The following is a 23,330-nucleotide window of genomic DNA, read 5'->3' as shown; positions in this document are numbered from 1 at the left end:
CTAACCATGAGAAGTCAAATTTCCCATCATGTCATGATTGCATTACATTAATTTCTCTCAGACCCGCAACTCAATACTATGTGCCAAGCAATCATGGCCCTTTTGTGGTGTGTTTTATCATCTCCCAGCTTCTCCTGTAATCTGTAACCCACTGGCAACTAACATTTGTACACCACTCCCCACGAACACTACCCAGGAAGAGAGTAGACATAATATTTTATGCTCATTAAGCACAACTATCCTGTTTTCACACTCAAAGACAGATGGGGCATTTAAAGCATGCAAGTTGTAGGCACAAATCTGCATCACACTCTGGTCACCAACATGGAAAGTCACCCCATTACCTACAACCAGCATTAAGCAAACCATGCAGGGCAGATTGTCCTCTAAAAAATCATGTTAAGACCACTTTTTAAGAAGAATGGCTATAATTGCTAAATATTTTCCAACAAAATATTGCTGAAAGGATACTTGAATATTACTCTTTCTCCATTCACGGGACATGACTGGACAGCATTAATGATCCAAATCCATAACCACAACTTCCCAAATGGGCACTCTGGGATATCAGTAGTTGCAGTGACATGATTTTTTTTTTAATGGTATTTGGCTTCTTTAAAATGAAAATAGATTATTCATAATTCATCTCCCTTCTATTAATTGAAAAACTTTCATTTAAGGGAAAAAAGCATTCACTTGAATGTTAAGAGCATGCATAAATCAAATATGGAACTAAAAGACATCTAATGATATTTGCACAAACATTTTCCAGCAATGACTCTGATTTTAATTATCTAGTGGATGAACCCTGCCTGTGAACAAGTCCAATGGTATTTTGCAGCCAATTCCTAACTCTGTGGTCCATGTCTCCTAGACCAAATTTGCTTTGCAGCTTTTGCACAAATATTTTTCATTTTGCACCCTAGTTTTACAGCCTCTCAATTTTTTCCTCTGCCTTTTAGTTTCTAAGTGCTCTCTATTTCTATCTATACAATCATCCACAGTACACACAAAATATAACGTGGGACATAAAACTGTGAAAATAAAAGCTAGGAAAGTTGCAAGCAATTTTTCTAGCAAAAAAATTACATGTTTGAGAAGACATAAATAAAGATTTTAATAAGCCTCTCACAAACAGGCACATGCCTACTCATTCCTCCAAACTGTCAGAGCTCTTGCATAAGACTTCTTTTATATTCGTCTTAGTCCCTGAAGTTACACACGTCTTAAAGTTAAAAAAGATAGACTTGTTAATAACACACAAATGTTCATAGACATAACATCTTTACAGATATCCTCCGTGAGCAGATCAAGCCACTCTCCATATGTATTTAAGTGAAGTGGAGGGCTGGAGTTTTTAAGTTGTCAAATCTGTGCCTGGGTAAGAGGGGCTCTATTTTCACTCTTGGAGCAGGGAGAGATTAGCAGCTTGAAATCACTTTGACAGTTTCAGTTACTCTCCTGCATACTGCAGGGAATTTTAATTCCAACCTGTGAAATTGTAATTGCTTCTCAAGAAGAGCAGGAGGATTCTGGGTAATGGCCACAGCCAAGCTCAGTGTCAGAGCTGCCAGTTGCTGCCACTTCTGATATTATTTGCTGTTATTCAAAAATCACTCCAGCTTTCCATATGGGAAGTTGAACCAGGAAGTGAAACTAGATTAACAGTAGCTGTCAGATGTTCAGAGATGTGCAAGGAATGATGTAACAGAGGTCAGTCTCCTCAAAAAGCACCTTTTCTTCTTTCTCTTGCTTTATAGAACAAGCTTTACATAAAACACTTCTTCTATGTCATACTCCTTTTCTAAACAAGTATGCTATTACTAGAAAGCTACAATGAAAAGACTAAATGACAAAGTCCTTCAGCATACAATGCTTAAGTAGAAAATAAAATGTGTGTGCTTAATGCTGTTCACAACAGATTTGAGATGTCTTTGCTACTCAGGGTTCTGTGGTTTGCAAGATTCCTCATTGCAAACAGCCAAAGAGAACTCAGAGCTACCACAAACACTTAAGGAAAATAGTTGAGGCTTTCCTGGTATCAAATGGAAATTATATTCTTTTTTTTGCTCTGACAAAAGGTCATTGAATGTAGATTGCTTATTAGCAGACACATTCTCTAGTGATGAGTGTGTTCAGCATGTGTGAAAGTGGGATCAATTGACTATGAGGTAACTTTTCCTGCAATGACCTTGTTAAGCTGGAGTGCAGCAGATTTCTCACCCACCCTGATGGCTTGCAAAGAGGGAATATTGGAAGCAGGTCTCAAACATAATGTTGATGTAAAAATTAAAAATGCCGCCTGGCAGGGTACTTAGGGCATTCAGGGAGCCACAAATCACAGATCAGATGTTCAGGTCAACTCATTCCACGAGGAGGATGTACTTGTACACTCACTCCTGAGGTTTCCCAAGCTGCACCAGCAGCCCCAGGCAGTCCATGCTTGGTCCTGGTGAGCTGTTCGACCAGAACTGTTTTGCTCAGCTCAGTGGCTTTGGAAGCTTTATTTGTACATAACCAGAATGCAGTGACAAACACAATGATGCTCTACAACACAAAGTGTCAAAAGCCTCTCTCAAAATCTAAAGGAAGGCAACAAAATACATGATAAACAACACTTCCTACTTATCAGATTAAAGTTCAGTTTAAGAACATACTGCAGGCAATGTCATTTACAAAGTCTTCTTACGCCTCTTTCAGTATATTGCACTATTTCTAAGAAAATAAGCTGGTCCCATTAAAGTCAACGATGCACAGAATCTAAATCACAAGCTTGGTAAATCTCTGTAATAGCTGATGCAATGAGTCTGTAATTGCCACGATTAGATAAGCTAGAGTGGCTGACAGAGATAATGCTAGAGGCACACAACATATCTGCATAGATTATTCCCATCACATGCGAAAATTTGGCTCGGATATAATGATTTTGCCAATCCACAGTTTTCCTGAGAATCTTGCAATCTGTGGTACTTTCCTGAAAATTTCAACTCCCAGAGTCCTGCTGGTGGGGTTTTTTTTGAGAATTGTTCAGATTTGTTAAAAACGTTAATTACTGATTGTTATATTTTCCTTTTTGTACAGAAAAGCCTGACAAAAATAAAGCATGCCAACAAACAGAAGAAAATTAAGGGTATGTTTTTGTTTACTTTTTTCCTTTAAAATGCGTGGATTTTGAGTCTTGGCTTATGACCTTCAGTGGCTGCTATCAAAAATTTTATATTTGATTGATCACACACCTGATTTCCTGAAGACAGTAACATCTGCTGTTATAATTTACAGGCTGTGCTGAAAGCATCATGGTGGAGCCTCCTGGTTAATTGTCTGTAACTATTATGAATCCCCAATTTATAAAGTACAAAGCACTCTTACTAGGGGATTATTCCTCTGCTCTGTAGAGACCATGTACTGGTTTTGGCTGGGACAGAGTTAATTTTTTTCACTGCAAGGTATGGGGCTATGTTTTGGATTTTCTGCTGCTGTGGAGGGCTCACACAGAGTCAAGGCCTCTTCTGCATTTCTGGGAATGGCTGAGCACCTGCCTGTCAAAGTAATGAATGGTTTATTTCCTTGGCTTGCCTTGCTTGCATGTGCAGCTTTTGCTTCACCCATCTAAGTGTCTTTACCTCAACCCCTAAGTTTTATCACTTTTACCCTTCTGATTCTTGCCCCCACCCCACTGCAGGGGGGTGAGTGTCTCAGCTGCCTGTTGGGGTTAAACCACAACAGCCATGTAAGACAGCTCAGCTCCATCTGGATGTGACACAAACATCAAAAAAAAAAACCTCAACAGTGCCTGTGTTATGATTTTAAACAGTCTCTGCAAGTGGAAGTTTGGATGAAGATTCAGAAAGGTGACAAGGCATGAACAAACCAACAATATGACGAGGTCAGGTGCAGGAAGAACTGGGCACACAGTCCAGTCCCTGACTCACCAGCACACTCACAGGATGTGTGGAGATCCTGTCATGACAAAATGGCTTGAATTAAGTAGTTAGAAATTTTCATTGTGTAAAATGCAGCCTCCCCACTAACAGAGTAATAATTGTTTTACTGAGACAGCACAAAGCTAAGAGATTTCCAGGTAGTTCTCTAAAGATTGTATAAAATCTACAGACTGTATTAAATCCGTCTTTTCACAGAACTCTATCACCAGAACAACATCCTCCCATTCAATTATAAAAAAACCCAACACCTTTAGGAATATTTCTATGTAAAAAAATAATTCTTCTTGCATTAAAAAAGCCTAACAACTCATTGTGAATTAAGAGATGCAAGACAGCAGGAAAAAATTCTTTCAAACATGACAGCAAAATAAATAGCAACAAATAACAAACTTTAATGGCCTGGCAGTGTTCATTCTAATGTAAAAAGACAGATATCAAACAATCACACTGCATCAAGCAAAATCTTTAGGAAAGCTTTAAATAATCTACCCATACAAGATGACCAATATCAATCAATGGAAAGATTCCTTAAAAAACTAATGCAATTTTATCTGATACAGCAAATATGGAAAGAGCATGTGATGCAAACGTTGCATCATTTTAGGAAAAAAAAGAAAAGAGAAGATGTAACAACCTGTTCTACCAAGCAAGGATCTCAGGTTTTGGCAAGATAGGCCTTCCCACAGCTTATTAATGTTCTCTCCTTTGAATGACAGGAAAGGCATAGAGTGAGTACAAATTATTGCCCAATTTATATTAGCTTTTTTTTTTTTTCTAAAATAAAAAAAAGATTTGCTGGTAAAAGTGTTTCCTTTGAAGATTTTGAACAGCAGTTTCATTGTTTAGATAAAAGCCCCATTCAGTTCACAGTTCTGTTTTCATTCCTCCGTAGTAAAACATAACAAGAACTGCCAGTAGAGCCAGGCTGACAGACAGGATCTTCAGTCCACCTCCCTCTTGTTGCCATGGCAGCTGCAAAGCCATCCAGGAGCTGAGCCGTGTTTTCACTGGGATCTCAGCATTAGGCTGTGCTTTCCACTTTGTGCCATTCTGCGCTGAACGTCGGAACTCCTGTGAAGAAATGCACACATTAGGATTGAAACTGTGCTCTGTCCTTCTGACTGTACATACCAAATACACTCTCCTGTTTGTACTGAGGTTCACATTAATGTCCTTTTCAAGACCAACAATTCAACCTGCACTGCATCGTCACCAGGTCATCAGTGTTTTGTACAGGAATCTTATAAATGCCATACAAAATCAGTATTTCTAATGAAATTAACTGCCAAGTCAATGCAGCTGTTAGTAACAGAAACAAATCTCCAGACCTCACTGCCACCACAGACAGCTGTTTGATGGTTATTTTTTAATTTGTTTTGCTGCTATCTCACTACTTTCTCATTTTTAGCTTCTCCAAAAGAAATGTCTAACCAGTGATAAAGGGGACCACAACACTCAATCCTTTGCACAGCAGGGATCTTCCAAAGTCAATCATTGACTCCCGGTGTGCTAGCTCAGTGGTGCTTGAAAATCCTCCCAAAGGGCTTTTCCTTTCCCCTGACCCTCAGGAGGCAGCTGTGCTAAAACACTCACCTTCTCATTCAGCATATTGAATCCCAGCTCCCTGCTGTGCCTGCCATTACCATTCCCAACCTGACTGCAAGCACCAAGGTCCCCAAGAATATGATGTCTTTTAACTGCAGCACAAGTTACAGATATTGCATCACTATTTCAGCAGAAAATCCAAGTGAAAAGAGTAAAAGGCTCCTTTCTCTCTTTTCTCCTTATTCAGTTCAGTATTGTAGATACTCAAAAGGAAAAACATCATCCAGTGAAACTCTGATGACATTTGCAAGAGATGTAAGTGGTAAAGGTGTAATTAAACAAAGGTGTAACAATGCTGCATCATAGGATATAATATTTCTGTTGATCATTTCTGTTTTCCTCCCTCTATTTGAAGAATCTCTTGGGAATTCAATTGAGTTCAGCTGGATTTTTAATTGGTTTGAAATTTTCCAGCTAAAAAAAGGCTGTTGATTAAACAATTTTATTTTTTTTTTCTCTTTCACATTTTGTATAAAATAAATCAGGGACCCAGAAAGTTCCTATCTGGATAATCTTGTATTTCCAAGAAGCTGAAACAGGGCCACATAAAAATACAGACCAGATGCCCACTCTGTCTTTTACCAAACATATTTCTGGGCAAACTCAAAGAAATATCAAAGCTCCAAGAAAGGTGCCTGCCCATGAAAGTGTGACAGCACAAAAAAAAAAAATTCAAACCTTCTGTAACTGCCTCCTGTTTTCCATTTCAGCAATCAGCTCCATTATAGTAATTGTAGAAGGAAAATAATGATTACTACTGGTTAGGTAAGTAAGCATCAAAGGGGCAAATGACAGCCTGGAGTAAGTGCTGTTCTAACAACTGAGTTATTGCTGACTTGGATCCCAATTCACACAGGCAAAGGGTTACTGATCAAGTGAACTATGAAATGAGGGTGACTTCTCACACATAAGCACCTAGAAGAACGTCAACTGGGTAAACAGAGGAAAGGAAACAGGTAAGCACACTGGGGTGGAATTCTCCACAGAGTGAGGCACAGGAATGGCACCACTTCAGAACTTGAATCTATATTGGGCAGAGCATGTTTACTTAATCAAAAATTATTGTTAAGTTATTAATTACAATCAATTTCTAAGGTGTTTGAAATTTTAGCACTTGGCACAGCTATTTTGTCCTCCCAAATCAAAGCTGATTAAACTGGAAAATGTACAGTATTAAGGATTTTTTACAAATGAGTTGAAATTCGTTTTCAATTTATTCTTTCTAGACATTTATAAAGCATTTCATTTCTTTGCAGGTCTCACAAATCTCTAATGTAAGGTGCTTAATTTATGGAAATGACCTGTTTTTACATGTATTGTTGGTACATTAACACTAAGGCTAAAGTGATTTAAAGGAAAGGATAAGGCTGTAAAAATATCAGTACAACTTAAGTTTTATTTCTTCTGATATTTGTTTTTCACTGAATCATGACTTAAAATTTGGCTGACTACAATCGGCCTATTGACTCCTAATTAAATATTTCTACACTGCATGATAAAATCATAGTTATTCACTCATACAAGACTAGATGCTATCCCTTGGCAAACAGATAAAAGGGCCAGTACCTCATAAATAATGTTGGACCTTCTCCTCACTATCTATATGTCTCAGGAAGATTAGGGACAGCCAGCAAAATGCCCCAAACATAAATTGTAAGTTGCAAAATGTTTTGAGAGTCTTCTTTTAAATTTTCTCCTTCACTAACAGTTAAGCACATCAGTGTTTCATGCATTCAATCATGTTTCTGTAACATAGTTTACAGTAGTGGTTTCACTGGCATTTCATTTATGTTATACAGTTTTTCTGTTTTCCAACATAAAACCAAAGAGTCTCATCTTCCTGCTATAATTTTGATCATGCCTATACTGCCTTTTTTTTTGTTACCATACTGTGTTCTTACAGCTCTACTGCAACATGCACTGCATATGCATTAGGCAGTGCTGCATACTGCTGATAGGACAGAATGGCACAAGAGATTTTGGCAAGGTTTACAAAGTTCCAGTGGTGGTGAACACTGCTGGTGAGTTGTCCAAGTAGCATCTCATCTAAGTCAGCCTGTACAGCTGTGAAATCTGTTTTTTCCTTACTTCATCATATTCCAATAAATGAGATGATCATGCTGATACAGTAAACCCATTTCTTGGGTGTTTTTTTTTTTGGTTTAGGTGTTTTGGATTTTTTTTTGGTAGAAAGACAAAAATACCTGAAATTGCAAACTGAAGTGACCCTTTTCTTAAAGACATCACAGCTTACCACTTAAACATGCTGTGTTTCTGTTTGATAATGTACCTCTTCAGCTGATCCTGCCAAATATTCCCTTCCAAGGAAAGTAAAGAGTGTATTCATCTGATTTATGTTTTCTAAGCACTCTTCTCTAGTTTGGCCCAAAATTCTGCCTGATACATGAGTAATACCACAGGCTTCCATGAAATTTTCCCTCATTATCATCACAGAATGTGCATCTGTGAAAAAAAAAAAAAGATACATCTGGCTCCCTGAGACTGAAAGGCTCCTGTAGAAAATAACAGTCTTTTTGTCCCCATCCTGAGATTCATAGAGAGCTTTTAAACCCAGGATAATCGCTCAGAGACACCTGCAGGTGGATGCCTCTTGCTCAGAGTCTGTTGTGCACAAATTCCCCAGGAGGAAGAGGAGCCCTGCTAAAGGCACTGTGTCCCTGCACCCTCTCCCTCCTGAGTAAGGGCTGAGTGGCCCTTGCCACAGCCTGGCCTGCCAAGAATATAAGCAGTTCTTCCTGGCACACAAGTATCCCATAAACAGCTGTGTTAGTGAAAAACACTGTATGTATGACTCTATGCACTTTTGGTGTAAAAAACCTCGGTGGAGGTAAAAAACTAATTTTTTGAACTAGCATTTACATTGTCCACTCACTATGCTCTCACTTAATAGAAGGATTAATTCTGAACAGTCCTTTTTCGTATCTCTGTCTCTAGATACAATATTCACAGTGCATTATCTTTCCAAGGAAATCTTTAGGTAATTTCTGCAATATTCTGACCTGATATAGCTGTGATATTTACCACATAAAATCACTAGTCAGAGTGCAACAGTTCCTTAAGCTGAGTTCAGATATCACACTTTTGTAGCTGCAAGAGTTAGAAAGATTACCATAATGATTCATTTCAGTGGAATTTAGAACAAAATTCAAAGTCTCTTTCAACCAAAAAGTGCTGGGAGAAAGCCCGAAGGTAAAGAAGTTTCAATAATATGTGTTTGTACTAGTTTCAGTCCTGATAGGCCACAAACTCTTTGGTAGACTTGTTAAGCATTGCTCTCACTAAATAGGACCACAATGAAGGAAAAGATACTCTAAGATTCAAAATTATATATACTATTAATCAAACTGAGGGAAGGAAGGGAAATTACCAAACTGAAATGCACAGACAGAGACTTTGAGCTAAGCATCTTGTATTTCCACGGAGGCAGCCTTTCATCTTGTTTTGGCAGTCACAAAGTAAACACAAGACTTTGCTAATAAGGTATAATATAAATTATTAAAACTTCTAGTGTATGATCAAATGCATTTCAGATTTTTTTTTGAATAATTCTGCCTTAACGACTGCCAGGAGTAATATATTTTGTGTACTCTTGCACAGACCCATTGATTGCCGTCTTTCTGAAACTCCAGTCCCAGAGCAAACTACTGTGCATGAAAGAAATATATAATCACATCAAAACCTGAGATTTGGCATCTGTCGATCACAGCCCAGCTTTTTGTAAGATCTCACTTCATGTTAGTCAACAAAGACATAAGAGAAACTCTTTAGCTCTGAGCTGAGGTTTTAATAGATTCAAAACATTTCTTACATGCAAATTTCTTTTATGGCTCAGGGGCACTGTTAGAGCTTGAAGTGTTAGCTAACTGCTGTGAAAAACTTCTTGACTGAGCATATCTCAAGATAAATTAGACTTCTGAATTTTTTAGCCCAACCAAGTACATCACACACTTGTACTACTGGCTTTAAAATCACGGACGTTTACATAATCATGCACAACAAGTCTGTGTGACAAATTTAAAAAAAATATGTTAAAATATGCATTACATCTCCTGCTGCACTATTTGAAACTCTGGGCTATTACTCTTTAAAGGCATTTTTCAGATTTAAAAAAACAAACAGTTACTGAAGGTCATATAGATTACACATCCAAAAAATATGTAAATTGAGTTTCATTGAATAGTTCTGGAAATGTCCCTACATTTAATTCTGTAGGTATTAAGAGAACTCCTTTGATTTATTACTTTAAAAATTCTATCAGCCTTCTGCAAATGTGGAATGCTGATCTTAAATTACAAAATAAATGGCACAGAAAATATTTTTTTCCTAATGGAATAAACATGGTAATTCCTCTAAGAAGCATCCCTGCCACCATGTATTCCAATGAATGCACAGTATGATGCTGTTAAAAGAAAATGCTGTCTACAAGCATGCTTGTGTCAGATGTTATCAGCTGTACACTGTTCCTAGGAATTTGCTGATTCCCAATACATGCAGAGTTTACTTACCCATTTTAAAAAATGAGAAACCTTGAGGGGAAAAAAATAAAGCACCCAGGTCCTTTTGCAAAGGAATTGCATGTTATTTCTTCTTTTTGGGATCTGAAAACATCCAGTGATGGACACCACAACCTCTCTGTGCCTTTGTTCCCCTGCTGGAGCCCATTAATTGGAAAATGCTTCCCTTTACATCCTTCTGAACCTCTCATTCCAACCTAGGCCCAGTGTCTCACCCCACCATGTCCCAGTTGGAGGCACTTGGCTTGTTCTTGTCAGGAACCCCTCCCTGTGCAGGCACTGGGGGCCTCTGCTGGGGTCCCCTGAAGCCACCCCTGCTCCAGCCCTGACCAAGGCTCAGCCTCAGCCTCTCCTCACAGCCCAGCTGCTCCAGCCCCTGACCAACTCCATGATGCACATCTGAACTCCTTACAGCTCCCACCTCCTCTTTTATAGCAGGATCCCCGCAAATGACCCAGTCCAGGCAGGGCAGCAATACTCCCAGAGGCTGCACCAAGGTCAAATACAACTATACAGGTAATAATGGGAGGCTGTAGAGACTGATTGACCTCAAGCTCATCTCCATTAAATCTGACAGTTCCTTCCAGCTGTCATCCTTTATGGACACAATCTTTAACCAGGGCCTTCCCTGACCTGCACAGCAAGTCAGTAAAGTCTGTGCTCTTTCCAGTAACACCTGCATGATCCGTCTGGTTCCTTTGATCAGCGTGGAAAAAACCATTTTGCTCACTAGTCAACTTTTACCTTGATTACTACTACAATAATTCCTTCTGTCCATTCTCTTTTCCTTCTACTTCTCCTCATTTCTCTCTTGCATCATCTGACCACGCAGCCTCTCAAATAAACAAAGGCAGAGACGCCACAAGGAACATAAACTTGTCATGTCATATAGAAACACATCTGGAACTTCCTCCGCCTACATTAAATTCAAATTTTAATATTCCTATTTAAGAGTATTAAATGAATTAATTTTCTCTCTGTAAATTCCCACCATTACTGTATGGCTGCATCGGTGTTTTTCTTGGCAGACATCTCCTTGCTCTCTTCCATGTTCTTACCTAAGGCTAGGCCCTTGCCTACCTACTTCTTTTTCCTCCCCCAGTCTTTCATATTATTCCCTCAATCAGCTCTCAAAATTCAAAAAGCACTTAGATGCTAGACAGAAGGCTGAGCAACTGGGGCTTATTAAATAACTTCCTTTGTGATGTACACTTTGAGCAGGAATAAAACAACCAAAAAGCTCAACTAACAAAAGAAACAAAAACAAGAGAAACAAACAATTGAGAAAACACAAGCCAAAAAACACCTCCAAAATGTTTAAAACAAAATCTTGTGCTGTTTTTCATTATATCCACTTGTTTTACCCTGTTTCTTCATATTTACCTATAAATGCTTCCAGCCAGGACTTGAATCTCTTTCTACGTATTTGTATTTTGTGCTGCTATTAAACTTAGTGACTCAGTATCGTTCCACCACACAAACAATGCACTGTCAAAATAACCTGTCATTCAAGGTCAGACACAACATCTTTAAAAATGTGTGATGCCTGGGTTCTGAGCTTTATTTTTTTTGCAATGAGGTGTGTGGGGTGTCAATCACTATGACAGAATCAAAGGACATGACAGCCAGCATTCCAGCCAGCACCTGCAACCACAACAGAACTGAGAGGTCTTCTAAACAGAAAATGTTTGCATTTCAAAACTCATCCAAGCAATGACTTGAAATGAAGGATGAACATAGCAGCACAATGTGGAAAAATTCAGGATGGGGTTCTGTCACTATTTATCTCCCTGTGCCCAGGACAGTTTTATGAAGGAGATGGCAGGTACTTGCTCTGGGCACTTATCTGGTAATTAGCTGGCTAACAGACAAATCTGTTTCCTAGAGATCACTAGGACAGGCTTCATGGCTTTGAAAATACATTACAATGAATTACAGGATGTACATTAACTTGTACTAACACTAGATATCATTTTTTACCACAGCCTGTATTATTAGATACCATTCCATAGGATTCCAGCTTGCTCCTTCTTCAAAAGATCACTAACATTTTTTTTTTTTGGGGATGGGGGGGGTGATGTTTTTTAAAATAAGAATTTTAAAGTTGTGCTTATAATAACAACCATTTTCCCAGTTTATTTTGTTGGATGATGAAAGAAAGACAACACGTGAATGTTCAAAGTCTGCTCTACAAGTGAGAATATTAAATGAAATATGGTTTTTTTTACAGCACAAGCTTTCAGAGACCGTCACCTCTTTGCTTCCCTTTTAAATCTTGAAACAACAGTGACAATTATGTGGAAGTCAATGGTAGCTACAGGCAAAGACACAAAAGGTTTCCATCAGAAAGAGTATCCCAGAAAATGAATACCTAGATCTGAAAATGTATATTCATGTCACAAGAACCACCAATATAACTGAATGATATTCACATATCAACAGTGAAATGAGAAATACTGGTTTTACTCAAGGGACATTGTCTCTCAAAATCAGGAGATTTCAAAGGTCTTTCACATACAGCAGAGTAGAATTAACTGATATATGTACATATTCTTGGCTAAAGCCTCCCCCTTAATCCTAGAATATGTCATAATCCTGAATTTATGGTGTTTTCATTTCTTCCTACAGAACCAAGCATTAAAATGGAATGTTCCACAGAGACTTATATAATACAACAACCCGAGAGACAAAGGATACAGCCCTTCTTACACTTCAATGTCGTGGGTAATAAACATGGTTCTAAAATTTTAAATACTTTGCAATGATATTAGGTTCCAGAGTTTCAAATTTCATTCCAGTAGGTATCTGTGGGATCTATGTGCCTCCCTCATTTTACAGGGAGAGAAAAAAAATAAAGAAGATTGAAGTGCCTCCAGTGCCACAATGCAAATCAGCAATTGGGTCTCTACAATTCAGATTCCAGCTGCCAGCAGAAGCCAACATAAAAATCTGTAAAATCTTTTAAGTCTGTCAAGTTGAAGTTTTAAAATAATTTTCTTAAAGCTAGGCAATGCCTTAATATGCAGGCTCCTGACAATTTCTCTTACATTTATTTTCACAGACTTTTCTGCCTAGGATTAAACACCTCCAGTTCCCTGGGAGTGCAGATGCTCACCAAGCACAGCTGGAACCAGACCTTGGCAGACAAAAGCATTTGATGTAAGCCTAAAATTTAACAGTTAATACAGTGTGACTGATCTTGATCAACTTTGTGGGTTCAGTGATAATACAAAGGTTTTCTTTTCACATTGTCTGTGGCCCCTTTCCTTTAAGTATCCTTAGCTGTTTTAGGAGGTCTCCCACAGTGCCAGTTAGCATACTTTTGAGCACCTGAGGGAGTGTCTGGAAATCTGTGTCTCCTTTTTAATTTCACACTCAGTCAAGTTCAGCTGCAGTTAATGGAGGGCTCTCTCATGGAAACATCAAACAATGGTTACTTTCTGTGATAAGCAAGCCTAACTGCTTTAACACAATCTCTCTATCCCCAGTCACCACAAATGACTCGTCAGCCCTTCCCCACAAGAAAGATTACATGAGAAAAACCTTTCTTGGCTTGCAGTGTATTTTATGCTAGATAATCATGATAGCACCTTGGCACTGTGTCTAAGACATCAAAGAGCCTTAAGTATCCAATCTGCAGGCTGGAACAAATATCTACCCTCAGGAGAGACTTCGTATCATTCAGAGGGTGGTCTGACCAAACTTCTGCAGTTGTACAGGATTGGAGTGCCTGAGCAGGGACTTGCACCCTGTCATGCTCAAATACTGACCATTTGTACCCACTGGACCTCAGCCTTATCCCACATGGGTGTTACACAGTGTGCTCTATCAGGTTGTATCCGATAATTCTGAGGATTAGCTCATGAGGAGAAATTTAGTTCTTCTGGAATTACTCATGAAATAAAAAATACTAATTTCTTCTTTTTCTCTGAAATATCATCCCCTGGAGTTGTCTTAAATGCTGAAAAGTCAACACTGCAGCTTGCTTGAATTCATAGTACAAAATTTTAATAATTTTAAGTATCTATTTCCAAGCATCTTTAACTGGCCACCATAAAATCTGTTCTCCAGACTAACCTTCCAGCAGACACTTCAAACATCTGCTTCATCTTTATCAGTGAAATATCAGGGAAGACAAAAGCTACATTTCAGGAGGATAATGTAAACATAAACTTATAACTGTTTCTTAAGCACTCAGAAATGTAGTTATGGGGGGTCACAGGAAAGGTTAGAAAGAAATAAGTAACTCCCTTGAAAGAGAGGTTTAAAAGGCATGTAACAACACTAATATTACATGACAAACAATGAGGAGGAAAAATATCTAACAGTAGCTTAATTAATTGGACACTAGGAAAATTTTTTTTACCCAAAAGGTTGTCAAGCATTGCAACAGGTTGCCCAGGGAAGTGGCTGAGTCACTGTCCCAGAAGATATTTAGAAGCTGTGTGGATGTGGCACATGGGGCCATGGTTTAGTGGCGAGGTTGGCAGTGCTTGGTTAGTGATTGCACTTCATGATCTGTAAGGTCTTTTCCAACCTAAAAGATTCTGATACTAAAGGAATAGTCTCACCTCTGTGCACAAAAAAATTGCACATGGACATGTGTGAAAATACTTCATAAACATAAGACTGAAACACAGTACAGCTGGCATTTACACAGAAAGGAGGATTGTTAAACTTTCCTTTGTTTAGAAAAGGCTACTGGTCTGTGAGAATAAAGCCCATAATATTTTAATACAGCTTTCTCTTGTGTTTTGCCGTTGCTTTTGTCTCTAGGTGAATACAAATATTGACAGCAATTGACTCCTGGTGGTGTCCTCCGCATCATTTCAATATCTCTGCCTGTCCTAGTAACTTTTGAACCTACTCACTTCAACAGTGGTAGATCACCAAGGGCTGGTAAGAAAACCCTTACCCAAATTAAATCACTGCTTCTGCTGAGGGAAAGGCCAGGCCACAGCCTCAATAATCTATTTTATGCCACCGTGCTGCTGACCAGCCTGTACTCCTGAAACTCCAAAATCACATGCAGTCCTTACACAAGCCAGGAGAAGTTACAAAAGAGTGAGATAAACACAAATAAAACAGCGGATGACCTGAAAGTGGCAAACATATACCAGGTGTCTACAGGGGTGAGAAATACAAGCCCACAGGATGACAACTGTGGGGCTTAATGCAGTCTTTAACAAATTTATGGGTTTGGATTTTAAGATCTTTCATGTCTCCATACTAAAGCACAACAGCACTACAACAGTTTTCTTTTATCACACAAGATACTCCCCCAAGTATAATTCATTCCTTTCCAGCTCTTAAGAGCTGCACATCTGGCTTTCCCCTGTGGTTCTGTGACAAAATCTGATTATGCTACAGAATCTTAAGCACTCCTCACTGAAAAAAATAATGAACTAACATTTCCTTGGACAAGAGACACAAGAGCTGAAAAAGGAAAAGAATTCCTGTAATTCTGGGCACTACTTCCATCATTTCACCAAATTAAAGTTCTTGTATTTTGAAAAAACTATCTGTGTCAGAAATGGATATTCACAGCTGTCCTTTTTGTATGATAATTATGTTATCTGCACTTATGAGAGATTTTGTATGTGAGAATTGCAAAATGGTTTCCATACGGATAAGATAAATCACAGTCACACTGACTGAAATCACTTAACAATCACATGTGAAGTCATGTCAAAACAAGGATGAGAGTTAAAAAAAAAAAATCCTCCAGTCCTGATAACAGGACCCTTTCCTCAGGACCAGAAATCCATCTGGTTGATATTATGCATAGGTAGTTTTTGTAGCAATGTGATTTTTTTTTGACAAAAAGAGCTTGAGTGTACTGCCTACACATTTTTGTTCCATCAAAAGTACTTTCACAAACATTTCCAAGCCACTCCAATACAAAGTGGAGCATTTGTGCAAATTCTGCCACAGTACAGATATATATATAGGTATGAAGAAGAATCTATCTATTTGAAAGCCAAGACATTTAGTGAATAATTTTCTCATATAAAACTGTGTCAAAGACCCCCTGATTATACTCAGACTAAAGAAAAATAACAGTAATTTCCATGGGGCTTTTTCTTTTTGTTTTGCATTTGACATCTGGCTCTCTAAGCCAGTCAGGTTTCATTCCTTTCACTATTTATCAGTCACACATCCATCTCAGGTTGTAGCACTTGGGTGGTCAAACCTTTCTGAGAGGTCACCTGGGTCTACCAAGAGCCTGGACTGCCATGCCTTGCCAATCTCCTGGCCAGACAGAAATGCATCATGTAATTAATAGCCACGAGCTCTCCTGCTCCACATGTCACACATACATGACACTGACCTGGCAGCCCTTGGAAAAGAGGGTATTGGATAACAGCAAATGAGCCAGGTCAACTCTTTGGGTTGTCCCACACCAGGGGCTGGCCATTTCTGGAATAAAGACAACATGCTCACACATGTGTGGGCTTCTTTACACTTTACAGGCCAAGTCCCACAAAACAGTGTTTCTGCTAGTAAGACCAGGTAAAAAGGCAAAAAAACCCCCAACAAACCATGTCATAAAGAAGATCTGATCGTACAGTAAAATCAACACTCACTTGCTGAATTAAGTTGAGGTAGAAAGTTGGGATTAACTATTTTCTTATGGGCTGATGAGCTATCTATATCAAAAATGGTCTGCCCTCGGTCCTTAATTATTTTGTGTGATTGCCATCACCAAGAAAAACTAAAAATCTACATTTCTTCTAGAAAAATATTTATAAACATTTTTACAAATATCCTTTTAATTTATAAATGATTTGTTAGCACTTTTCCACAATAAAGAATGAGAAAAATACATATTATTTCTTTCATACCATGGTGGCATTAATGAATGTGTAGAATAACTCTGGGTTTGATTTTATACTAATGTATCCTAATTAAAAATTACTTCATGCCAGTGCTTGTTACCTTAGTGATTAAAAGCTGAAGCACCACTGCAGTACATATATTTTCCTCATCATAATTCCAGTTTTTTATAATATCTAGAATGGAAGAAATATGTCTTAGATCATGATTTTATTATTACCCAAGTCTGAGTTATGGTCCTGACTTCAGGAAAAAAAATGGAAGTAAGTATGCTGGAATTTTAGCATCCCATGGGCTTGAGTTTCAAGCACAGAAAAGCTGTGCTTGAAGCCCTCTGACTTTTTTGGAACCTCAAAACATGAACTGTTCCTGATGCCAACCTGTGAATGTGCTTTGAGTCAACTCCCTGTGAAAAAGATGAACAAGCTTTGGAATATGTTGTGATGAAAACGAAAAGTTTAACACCTAAAGGACCCTACAAACAGATGTAGCACCAATTTTACCTTAGTGGGAACATATATGGGATATCTACACTAACCCTCCCACACCACCACCATTAACTTTCATGCTAACCTCACTAGATCTTTCAATCCAGAATCCCCTCATCCCACTGCTGGATCAGACCATTACAACAGATCCATTTGTAACTTCTGGCTAGAATAGCTGGCATTATAATAAATCAGTAGAAAATCTTTTTGCATTTTTAAGAAGAGTTCTAAGGTCTGAAATAATAAATTGTAGGTGAGGGAACTCTACAAGTAATTTAAATACACAATGGGAAGTAGTCAGAGAAAGGTTATCAAAGATTGGTGTACTGTGCACTAACCACAAGTAAAGCTGTCTTTAACAAAGTACTTAAATCATCATTAATTTTTATGTTTCTTTTATTTCATGGTCTTTGATAAAGCCCACAGGAACAGCTTGCTTTGGAACTTGCTAAAAATAAGAAGTGATCCTAAAGCTCAGTTTAGGAGTCAGATCCTGTGAAAACTCAAAGGCCCTGAGCCAAGTTCCTTAAAGGGAAAATGCAATTTTTTACAGTGATTATTACCCTTGTAGTTTGAGAAGACCCCTTCAAAAATATCTTAGTGGGAGAGATTGTAGTAGGAGGGCAAGGGTTTATTTCTCTTGTTGTTTGGCCCAATAAAACTGCAACAACACACTTTAATAGCTTATGGCATGATAAAAGATCTGGAGGGAATGTTAAACTTGATATGGAATACAGCCTCCACAAACACAAAGTCACTGTGTGTGACCTCGGAATAAGCAGCAGCCTCTAAGCTTGCTTAGATGCTCTAACATTCTGTGGACTGTCTCTGAGCACACAGTCATTCTAATGTGTTCGACAGTCACAGTAAGTTCTTTGGATATTCTAGGCCAGTTAGGAGCATATCCTCAGTGGACTAAATTTAAGGCTGTGAAGTTCACATTCAATTCACTGAAGGATGGTATTTGAATATTTTAAGATACCTTTTCTCCAATGTAGCCATCAAATAGAACTTATTACTCAACTGCAATTTCATTTCAGTGAAAGACATAGCCCCTGAAAAAATGCCTTTGAATTTTTATATGCAGACATCTTCCCCAAATATAATGTAATAGTGTCAAAACCATACAAAATTTGTTTCTTTCTCTTACTGAAAAGCCTTTTCCTCTTTTTCTTATGCTTTCTCCTTATCTTATTACCATCGACACCACAAAATTAAAACCAAACATCTCCAATCTCTAATAAATCTCTTATAAGTATATTAAAAGCACAAACATAAATCACTATGTCCAAGTATTATAAAAGTCTGACTGGAAAATTATGATTATAAATGTATCTGGATATCCTACTATAACTCACAATTAATCCCAATATTGCAGAGCAGTTCAATGCTTTTTCAATAGATTTGTGAGAATAAAATAAAAAAATTACTTTCAAAAGATATGTATACCTTAGCAATTCTCATTATCATAAAGGGAATAAGCAAGAACACAAAGGATGATTATTAGACTATTAGAAACCCATTAATCTACTCAGAATCTAAAAAAGATTTTGAACATGTAATAATATTAAAGGATACAGAACATGACAGTTTACCTTTAACACGATTTGGTAATTTTTTTTAAATGAGCTACACTTTTAAAACAGTTTTTAGTTAAAAAAATAGCTTAATGTCATGACTGTAATTTTTATTGCCCTTCAAAACAATCTCAAAGGTGATGAATCATCTCACTTCAATGGTTTTGGCAATAAATACATTTCTAAGAGGCGGATGTTCAACATTCCAGAACTTTGTATGTGTAACTTCAAACCTACTGACCTCTCATTTGGTGATGGGGAAAGCTGTATCATGAGCTACATGTGCCTTTTTTTGTGCTGTCCCTTTCAAGTATTGATGTAGAAAGACTATTTTAATTACAGTTTCAATAAAGGAGGAACAGAGAAATACCATCCACTCAAGACATAAATATCTGATACCTCTAACTGTGTATTCTCATAGGGAAAGGAGAGATAGGGAAGGAATGGAGAGAGAAATACTGCCTAAGTGTGCTTTTTTTGTGATCTAAGGAGTACTAATAAAAGAAAAGGGATGACTAAGTACTGCAAACAGAGATAAAATGTACACATAGGCTGAATATCCTCCACCTATCTTTGCTGGAGAGGTATAAAATTCAGACCTATAATGATTTCTGTGGACTGGATGTAGATGACTTCCAAAACAACATAAAAACTGAGAAAAGTTGTGGCTGCTATACTTTTCTCCTGAAAGCCAATTAAAACTTACTGAACATTGGTATATTAAATAATAAAGGATTGCCAAAACGAAATGCTATTTAATTTTTTCCTGAAGAGTCTGTTTGTTAGAGATCTGATGAAAAAGAAAAAATATTTTAAAAGGATATCCTAAATATTACAGGGAGTGTCAAGTAGCTAAAATTACCATGGCTACACATTTCCCTATGCCAACAGAGAGCAGAACCTACTCACTGATCTTGTAGTGCAGCATCAGCAGGTTGAGGACTAGAAATAATACACAAAAATGGCAGAACAGTTTTAGCACTTAGAGTTCTACTTCTGGAGGCAGTAGGGGTAGAACATTTCTGTTTAACCTTTGCTTATTCTCCAGAAAATGACTTTGAGTTGAATCCTCCCAGCCATTACTATTTCCATTTATTGCATGAAGGGCACAAGATTAACATAATTATGTATTTTAAGTGATTAAACAGTGACATTCAGCAAAATAACCCTGTCTGTTGAGGAAATGAAAAGTACATAAATTAATGTTCAGTTTTTTTCACCTGAAACGGACTGTGGTGAGCATTTGTTTGAAGAGGGGCTATGTAATATGTGTTGTTTCAGCTGAGCTTTGATCACTGTAGTTGAAATTCAGCCCTGCTAGAGGGAGGGGCAGAAAGACAACATGCCCATTAAATTAAAGACACCAGGACAAAACTACTAGGTGAAGGTCTTAGGCTGGCTCTTGGGCTTTCTGCCTTAAATCACCTCTGTGTATTTTAGCGCTTTAAGCAGGGCAGAGAAATGTGTTGGATCAACACACTTGCACTCCCTTCTGTTCCAGTTTGGGAGTCATCAAATGGCTAAATTAGAACCTTCATTGAATTACAGCAGATAAGGCTGGAAACAAAGAAGTCACCTAGCCCATACCCATGACCCAAGGGGCTGACTTACGTCTCCAGTGTTTGTCACAGCCATTGGCTAAGTATGTTCCTAGAGATGAGCATTGATTAAAATTCCCCAGCACTACATGCAATTCGAGCCAGTGCTTAGCTAAACCCAGCAAGAAAAATTTATTCTGCCCATACAAAAGACTTGACTGTAAATTTCAAATTTTAAGCCAAGAAATGGGCTTCCAAGCAGAAGAAAAATTCAAGTAAACTCAATTCCCCAAATGAACAAAGCCAACACAGCATGCAGATAATGTGTAGATCATGAAAATCAGCATCTAAGAAAGAGCACATGACAATTTTCAGGAAAAAATGAGACTTTCAAAGGTCCTTTTATAAAACATCCAGAGGTGGCATTGAGCTCTGCTCTTCAAAAGGAAATATGGCTCTTATTAGACTAACTTGACAGTAACCTTCATGAAAGAACTGAAGAAAATGTAAGAAAAAAAGATTAATTAAGAAGGATTTTACACCATCTTTTATGACCTCTATTTACAACCAGCAGGGAATACAAGGAACACATTAAACAAAACAGATTAATACATGCAAAAGCACTAAGTACTTGTGCACTTAGCCCTACAATCAGTTCTTTCAGAGAATCATAGAATCATAGAATGGTTTATGTTGGAAGGGACCTTAAAGATCATCTGTTTCCAATTCCCCTGCCATGGGCAGGGACACCTTCCACTAAACTAGGTTGCTCAAAGCTCCATCCGACCTGACCTTGAACACTTTTAGAGTTGGGACATCCACAGCTTCTCTGGGCACCCTGTTCCAGTGCCTCATTCCCTCACAGTACAGATTTTTTTCTGAATATGTAATCTAAACCTACTCCCTTTCAGTTTGAATGCATTCCCCCTTGTCCTCTCACTATCTGCTCATGTAAAAAGTCCCTCTCCATCTTTGTTGCAGATTTCCTTAAGACACTGAAAGGCCACAATTAGGTTAACCCAAAGTTTCCTCCTTTCCAGGCAAAGCAAACCCAATTCTCCCAGTCCTTCCTAATAGGAGAGGTGCTCCATCCCTCTGATAATCTTGGTGGCATCCTCTGCACTTTCTCCAACAGGTCCATGTCCTTCCTGTGTTGGGGACCCCAGAGCTGAATGCAGCACTGCAGGTGGGGTCCCACCAGAAGAGAGGGACAGAATCCCCTCCCTCTCCCTGCTGGCCACTCTGCTTTTGATGCAGCCCAGGACGAGGTTGGCCTTCTGCACTGCAAGCGCACATTGCCAGGTCATGTCCAGCCTCTCACCCACCAGAAATTCCAAGTCCTTCTTGGCAGGGCTGCTCTCCATCTGCTCATTCCTCAGCCTGTGTTCATACCAGGAATTGCCCTGCAGCTCCTTGCACTTGGTCTTGTTAAATATCATGAGATTGGCATTCCATCCTTCAGGTGAGACAGCTGCCCCACTCAGCTTAGTGTCACAAAAAAGGTAACAGAAAGTGGGAGAGAGTTCAACTGAGCTAACAAAGGGATGTTCCTAAGAATGCAAGAGCACCAAGTAATGCATCGTGTTTTCATAAAGAATTATTTGAAAATGATTTTACACCAAAAATGTTCCTCTTTTCGCCAGTGTGTTTCTCTTACATTTCTCATATTGCCCTTTCTTGGACTTTGTGATAAAAAGATCCCTTTGCAAAGTAATTTTCTGAGAGAGGTAAAAGGTTTTATATTCTATATTTATCTTTCTTCTTTGGAAATTCCAGTCTTTCATTAGCATTTCTCATACTTTCTACAGTTTCTGAAATTTTATGAAAGATTCCTCTACTCACATCTAAATGCCGTTTTTTGATCTAAGATTTGCTTCCTCATTCTCTTTTGGCCCTAAATCTCTAATCTCTAGCTCCTGTTCAGGAACCAAATTTTCCAGCACTTTGAAACTCCAGCACATGTAAAAACTATGCTTATTAATTAACGCACATCTTCCACATTTCCTTCCAAGCCCTTGAAGGAAGTTTCCAATAGAGAGATCTTAATTCTGACATGATTTCTTTCATTTCTGTTCCAGCAGAAGATACTTTCTTCCCCCTTCTCCATTTTATTTTGCCTGCAAGTGAAGCACCCTTTCTACCTGAGATCAGAGAGTTTCCTTTAAGCTATGCTTTGTTGAATTTTCTTGCTGGCAGGCTATAAAGAAGTGTTTGATATATGCATCTTTCCTGTTTCTTAACATCATAAAAAAAGGCTGGGTGATGTTTTTGCTCATGGAACTAGAAAATAGTTGTGGCTAACAGTAAGACCAGTAACATAAATCTTCTTCATTAGTGTCCAGAAGCACAATGCCACAATAACCTACTGCAGCTAAAATGCAGGGAGAACAAGAGAGAAATTGAAAAAAAAGCAGAATGACCAAAATAATTGGCTGCTAACTGAAAATCAGTGGCTCACTCCTCATTTCCTCCAAAGAGCCCAATGACTTGAATAGCTATTAGCTTAAAAGGCCAACTGTGGGTATTTCCAAGGCCTATGAACCACAGAGTTGTGCACCAAGATCCCAGACTCACAAAAGAAGACATTGGAAATGGTGGCTCCCAGCAGATGCCATTCACAGAGGAAGTGTTAGACATGGAGAATACAATCAGAGAAACCAATGGAAAACAGAAAACTGAAAGATGTGCCTCTATTTGTTTGAAAAGAAAGTAAGGCATTATACAAACATGAACTATGAACATAAAATAATCATGACTGGGGATTAAGCAGCCTGTTAAAATTACTTTTTTTTCTCTTGCCTTAATT

General features: G+C 38.2%; 1 protein-coding gene across 1 annotated transcript in view; it reads right to left on the bottom strand.

Annotated features, from left to right (window-relative positions):
* Positions 1 to 4,312: 4,312 nt before the first annotated feature.
* Positions 4,313 to 23,330, bottom strand: part of CDKAL1 (CDK5 regulatory subunit associated protein 1 like 1) — a 377,883-nt gene continuing 358,865 nt past the window's right edge. The window contains exon 16 of the mRNA XM_054284911.1: positions 4,313 to 5,015. Coding sequence (XP_054140886.1) covers positions 4,809 to 5,015 — 207 coding nt within the window. The 3' untranslated portion in view covers positions 4,313 to 4,808. The remainder of the gene's footprint in view (positions 5,016 to 23,330) is intronic.

The sequence above is a fragment of the Melozone crissalis genome, unplaced genomic scaffold (assembly GCF_028551555.1).
Source record: "Melozone crissalis strain CALT ecotype California unplaced genomic scaffold, PUWL_Pcris_2 ptg000042l_1, whole genome shotgun sequence".
Lineage (NCBI taxonomy): Eukaryota > Metazoa > Chordata > Aves > Passeriformes > Passerellidae > Melozone > Melozone crissalis.
This window is presented reverse-complemented; position numbering and strand designations above follow the sequence as displayed.